A 6,260-nucleotide genomic window follows, 5' to 3' on the forward strand; every position below is an offset into this window, starting at 1 on the left:
GGGTAGAGCAGAGCGGGGTGAGGTGGAACAGGATGGAACAGGATGAGATGGGGTGAGGTGGGTGGGATGGCATCAAATGGGACAAGGTAGGATGAGGTCGCTGAGACAGAACAGAGGGGTGGGATGGGACAGGGTATGACAGGATGAGGTGGGATGGGGGAGGACAGGCTGTTGTGGGTGGGAGTGGGACAGTGTGATGGGACAGGGCAGGGTGGGACTGGATGTGATGGGATGGTGTGGGGCTGGGGTCTCAGCCAGCCCAGGCTGAACTCTCCTCTCCTGCAGTTCAGGACATGATCCGCGTCACGGTGCAGCCGGAGTCACAAGTGGTGGCGGAGGGGACGCGGGTGTCCCTGACCTGCTGGGCGACCGGCCCACCCGGGCTCACGTACCAGTGGTTCTGTGGGAGGCAGGAGGTGAGGCCCTGCTGTGCCGCGCCGAGCAGGGCCCCGGCTCCCGTCTGTGGTGAGGGCACCCGGACGAGGGGGAGGACGCCCCCGATTCCTTGGCCCCTTCCCGTCCCGTAGGTGCCCGGAGCCACGGCTCCAGAGCTGGTGATTGACACAGCCGCCCCTCCGGGCCAGCCCGAGTGGTACATCTGCCGGGTGAACTGTGGGGCCACCTTCGCCTTCTCCAGGTGGGCCCACGTCCAGGTGGAGAAGAGCAGCAGCCCCAGCTCAGGTGGGCCCCGAGAGCTGCGCCCGCGGGCTGGCACCCGTGGGGCACCACTCACCCCGGGTAGCTCCCGCAGGACACTGCTCGACCCACTGGAACTGTGGTGGCTCCGGGAGGGCATCGCTTGCCATGTTACATCCTGGCTCAGCGCAAGGGGCTCTGGGCTGGTGGGGGGTGGTGCCCACAGAGGAGCTGAATGCCCTGTGTCTGCCAGGGGCTGTGGGTGAGGAACCTGGGGCCCGCGAGCAGTCCACGGAGGTCTTCCATGGCTGGGTGCTGAATTTGCCACCCCATCCCCTCCCCAGCCAGCGGTTATTGCCCAACCATGGTGGGGCTGCAGATCCTGCGGCAGCCACGGCCGTGCCGTCTGGCCGAGGGGGACACACTGGTGCTGGAGTGCAGAGCCATCGGCAACCCCCCGCCCCAGTATCAGTGGTTCAGGAACTGGTGCCCTGTGGAGGGTGCGCAGGCACCCCGGCTCCAGGTATGGTGGGACATCCAGCGCGGCACAGTGTGGCACAGCACTGCACGGCACGGCACGGCGTGGCACACCACGGCACACCACGGCACACCACCCCAGCTGCCGCTCGTCCCACTGGCAGGTGAAGCTGGTGACCACGGCCGAGCGGGGCAGCTACTCCTGCCGCGTGTTCAACCTCTTCCACGAGGTGTGGAGCCAGGACGTGGATGTGGAGATCGGTGAGACCCCGGCGACCTCTGTGGTCCCCCACTTCTTGTGGGCTGTCCTGCCTCCAACTTGCCACACCATAAAGCCCCCCAGTGGCTGCCCCATGGTTCTGGGGGGCTCCAGCCTGTGCCAGGAGGTGCGGCTGCCATGGGGGTCCCTGACGCCTCCCTTTGCCACAGGCCCACGGCTCTTCACCTCTGGAGGCTCCTGGCAGGAGGGGGACGGAGGTTGGTGAGGGCAGAGCAGGCAGGTCCCCGCTGCACTCCCCAGGCCCTGTGGGGCCATGGCACGGTGTTTCTCTTTCCAGGCTCCCCAGATCGTGGCAGCCCTGGCCAGCTGTACGGTAAGAGCCTGCCCAGGAGGGGCTGGTGGTCCCGTGGGGCCGTGATGGTCCCCAGTGTCACTGCTGTCACCCCACGAGGCTCCACTTGTCCAGAAGTGCTTTGGGTGCAGCACTCTGGGGAGAGTGGAGCAGCGAGGCAGGGATGCCACGGGGCACCCTGGTACCTGGGGACAGCAACACCCACCACAACCGGGTGCCACCTCTGTGGGCTGAAGGGAGCGGGGACAGCAAGAGCGTCCCACTCCATCCCCAGCACCTCCCTCTCCCATCCCAGCAGCCACCGACAAAGTGGCCCTGCTCATCGGGAACATGCACTACCTGCACCACAAGCAACTGAAGGCGCCCATGGTGGATGTGCACGCCCTGGGCGCCCTCCTCCGCCAGCTCGACTTCAAGGTGGTGTCTCTGCTGGACCTGTGCAAGGCTGAGATGCAGATGGCTGTCAACGAGTTCCTCCTCCTCCTCGACAAGGGCGTCTATGGTGTGGCAGCACCCGCTGGGGCAGCCCCAGCCAGGGGGGAACCGGGTGGTTTTGTGCTGGCGGGGTCTCGGGGGGCAGCTGGGCAAGAAGTGGACAGGTCAAGGAATATCACCATCTCTCTGCCAGGTTTGCTCTACTATGCTGGGCACGGCTATGAAAATTTTGGCAACAGCTTCATGGTGCCCATCGACGCCCCCAGCTCCTACACCTCCGTGCACTGCCTGTGCGTGCAGCGGGTGCTGCAGCGCATGCAGCAGCGCCGCACCGGCCTCAACATCTTCCTGCTCGACATGTGCCGCAAGAGGTGACTTGGCCCCGGCCACCAGGCTGGGGACGAGCGGCCACACTTGGGGGTCCCGACCCGGGGGTACTCGTGGGTGCTGATTCCCAGGGGAGTGGAGCGGGGCATCCCTGGGGTCCCATACAAACCTGCTGGGTTTATCCGGGTGCCCCGGAGCGTCACTGCAGCATCTGACCAGCAAATGCCACGATGGGTGGGCAGAGGGGCACGGGGCAGTCCCTGGGATCTGGGGCACCATGAGGTGGGTTTGGAGGGGCAGAAGGTCTTGACTCTGTCCAGCAATGCTTCTCTTGCAGGAATCTCAATGACGACATCATCCCACAGGTCGGGGCACTGCAGGTCACAGCCAACATCGTCTTCGGCTACGCCACGTGGGTCCCTCCCCACCATGCCCCAGCACAGCAGCGGGGCTGAGTGTCCCTCTGGCTCAGAGCCAGGGCAGGGCTCAGCCCTGTTTGCACCCACATCTCCCACCCGTATGGGCAGTGTCGCTCCCTCTGGTCGATGCTGGAGGTGGTGGGCGAGCAGCAGCCCCCAGTCCCTTACAGGGCAGGGAGATGCCCATGATGCTGTTCGGCTTTGGACAGCACCCAGGGGGGAATTAAGCCCTGAGGCTCCTCTGGATCACAGGGATTTGGACTAGTGATGCTCGAAGCATCCAGGATCTGGCTGTGGCTCCCACCTCTCCCCAGCACTGTGGCTGGCTGGATTGATGGGAGCGGGTAGAGCTGTGGGCGCCTGGTTCTGGCTTCCCCAGGGCTGGGGGAGTGACTGAGCCCACGACGGAGCTGACCACTGTCCCATCCCCACAGGTGTGCCGACGCCGAAGCCTACGAGCTGAACCAGGGTGAGCTCTCCAACGGCATCTTCGTCACCTTCCTCAAGCGCTGGCTGCTGGAGGACGAGAAGATCACGGTGCTGCTGGACAAAGTGGCTGAGGGTGAGTGGGAAGTGGTGGGAGGCAGCAACCCCCCCAGCAGCCCCGGCTGACCCCCCTGTGTCCCTCGCAGACATGGGCACGTTGGAGATCACGCGGGGCCGGCAGGCACTGGAGCTCCGCAGCAACCTCTCGGAGAGACGAGCTCTGACAGACCCCATCCGCCCCCCAGGCCGGGATGAGTCCTCGGCCAGGAACCTGCAGTGGGCCAAGGCCCACGGTGAGTCACGGCCACCCCGCCCAGAGCTGGCACCCAGGGCAGAGACAGCCCCGAGTGGCGGGGAGAGGCTGTGCACAGCAGAGACAAACTGCTGGCACAGAGCCACCAGCCCGGGGGCAGGAGCATCACGTCAGTGTCCCAGCTCCAGGGTGACCCCAGTGGTCGCCTCACCTGCGGGTGCAGCTCCAGCCCCCAGCTCTCTGTCCCCTCCCCAGTCCTGCCGGAGAGCCGACACCTCCGCTTCGACTGCGGCGTCACCGTCCAGCTGGGCTTTGCTGCCGAGTTCTCCAACATCATGATCATCTACACTCGTGTGCTGGCAACCCCCGAGGACATCACCAAGTGCGAGGCCAAGCTCACCGACATACCCGAGGTGGGAGCGGGCTGCTGAACCCCGTGCTGGGGCGATGCTGGGGAACACGTGGTGGTTTCCACGGCTGGATGCTCTCTGTGGCAGGAGCTGGACGTGGACCTCAAGTGCACCAACAAGGAGAGCCCGGAGGAGGTGGGCAGCCCTCTGGCACCTGCCTGGAGCCTCGACTGCCCCTCCTGCTGCCTCTACAGCCGGCTCTGCGGCTTGCAGAAACTGCGGGTAAGAGCCGGACCGGGCCGGGGGCAGGTGCCAGGGGGGCAGCTTGTGGCCCAGGACGGGTCCCCACTCTGCCGCTGCCCCTGCAGCAGGAGCTGGTGTTCACCGTCTGCCTTCAGTACTGCTACCGTGGCATGGATGACTTCGTGGAGGAGAGGCGGACGGTGAGCGTGGGGAAGCCGCTCATCGCCAAGCTCAACCTGCGGCTGGTGGCCTCCCCCTCGCCGCCTGGCAGCCCCCTCTCCGCCTCGCCCCTGAGCTGGGGGGCAGCGGGGAGCTCCTGGGTCAACACCCCGGAGGAGAACCTGAGCCCCGAGATCCCCGGCTCCCACGCCCTGTAGAGGGACAGTGCAGGTCCCCCTTGTCCCCGCAGTCCCCTGGGGCCACGTCTGTCCTGCTGCGGGGCTGGGGGCTGGAGGGGACGGACGTGACGTGTGCGGGAGGGGGTGAGCCTGATCCTGGCCTGTGCCAGGGGGTGCGGGGCTCGCTGTGCGGCACGGCTGGGACCCCCACGCAGGGGACTGCGGCTCCGTGCTGCCCTACGTACACAGCGTGGCCCTGCAGGTACGGGCAGTGCCAGCCCCACGTTCCCTGGCACGGCAGCGCCAGCTCCTCATCTCATGTCAGTGCCAGTCCCAGGGGCCAGGACACTGCTGGCACCCTCGGGGCCGGGGGGGACAGGGCCCGGACCCCACGGCTCAGCTGGCGCGAGGCGTCACGCTGGGGCAGGGTTGGGTTCACTCAGGCCTAGCAGAAATAGAGAGAAATAAGGAGATTAGGGGGTAAATCCCATGGGAGGAGATTAGAGGGGGTGGGAGCAGGAGGGCTCCTGCTCTGCCAGGAGGGGCTGGGAGAACCCACCAGTGCCCCCAGTGCTCCCAGTACAGCCCCGGGTGCGGGACTGGGCAGTGAGAGATTTCAGGACAGAATTGGGATCTAGGGCGGGGGGGGGGAAGTGCCTTTCTGCTTGGATTTTTCCCAAACGTGGCCCCACGTGGCAGTGGCCACAAATGATGCAGGGTGTGCCCCACGGGGTCTCAGCAGGGGAAAGGACCAATAAAGAGGGAAGGGCAGGCAGCTCGGCTCTGCTGTGGCTTCTCGGCATCTAAATGTCTTTTTTTTTTTTTTTGTCCAGAAATCCTGCCTCTTTCTGCACAACGAGTAACACGCGGGAGGGAAAGGGCAGTCAACCCCTCCCATGAGGGTACCCCAACGTTCCCCACCAGTGCCACCCCATGCAAATTATCTAATTTAAATAATTTGCATCCCTCCCCCAGCCCCAGGGAGACGCGTCCTCATGGAGGGGCCTCTCCACGCCCTCGCTTTTGGGTGGTGGTTGCAAGGCTGGGGAGGGAGCACCCTCACCCCAATTAGGCTCCGATCAAACGGGTCGGAGGGTGCCGAGCCTCCTGCTCTCCGCGCCAGCCAGCTTTTGTTGGGGCTCGGGAGGCCGAGGGGTGCCCCGGGCTGGCGCCAGCCTCGGCAATTATGTCATGTGAAAAGCGCAGCCCCCATTGAGCGCGTCCCTTCCCCCGGATCAAACCCCATTACTTCCGCGGCCCTTGCTTCATTATCTCCCGGCCCGAGCAGCCTCTGCCTGGGCGCTTCACCTCGGGTCCCGGCCCATTAGCAGGGTTGGGGGGCCGGGGAGCATCGATTATGCATTTAATGGGTTGTAAAAGGTTTAATTGTCACTAACGATGCGGAGGAGCAGCAGCCGGGGGATGGGGGACAAGGAGACGGGTCTCGCTGGGGTCAGTGCCTCGCCTGGCCCAGGGGCCGCTGGTTGGTCCCACCTGACCCCGGGGCTGTGGGGATGTCAGGGTCCGGCCCCAGGGCTGCTGGGTCGGGGGGCACCCCCTCTGGGGTGGCTGGGGGTGCTGGTGCGGAGCAGGGTCTGGCCTGTGTGGGGACATGGGGACGTGGTGGAGCCCCAGCAAAGCCCCAGTTTGTGGCTGCCGTCAGGTCTGAAGCGGGAAGATTTTCTGGGGAAACATGTCGGGTTTTTTTTTGGGGGGGGGGGGAT

The 6,260-nt window shown here is 65.5% G+C and overlaps 1 protein-coding gene across 1 annotated transcript; it reads left to right on the forward strand.

Moving 5' to 3' along the window:
• The first annotated feature begins 76 nt into the window (after positions 1 to 76).
• Positions 77 to 5,300, forward strand: LOC113489430 (mucosa-associated lymphoid tissue lymphoma translocation protein 1-like). Its single transcript, XM_026865133.1, has 15 exons — positions 77 to 86; positions 286 to 416; positions 528 to 681; positions 981 to 1,159; positions 1,278 to 1,374; positions 1,543 to 1,590; positions 1,671 to 1,706; positions 1,981 to 2,187; positions 2,314 to 2,491; positions 2,785 to 2,859; positions 3,301 to 3,428; positions 3,499 to 3,645; positions 3,861 to 4,018; positions 4,103 to 4,237; positions 4,324 to 5,300. Exons 1-15 carry the CDS (start codon positions 77 to 79, stop codon positions 4,573 to 4,575), a joined length of 1,935 nt encoding a protein of 644 aa, XP_026720934.1. The 3' UTR covers positions 4,576 to 5,300.
• Positions 5,301 to 6,260: the final 960 nt, after the last annotated feature.

Source organism: Athene cunicularia (genome assembly GCF_003259725.1).
Source record: "Athene cunicularia isolate RWA chromosome 28 unlocalized genomic scaffold, athCun1 chr28_part2, whole genome shotgun sequence".
Taxonomy (NCBI): Eukaryota; Metazoa; Chordata; class Aves; order Strigiformes; family Strigidae; genus Athene; species Athene cunicularia.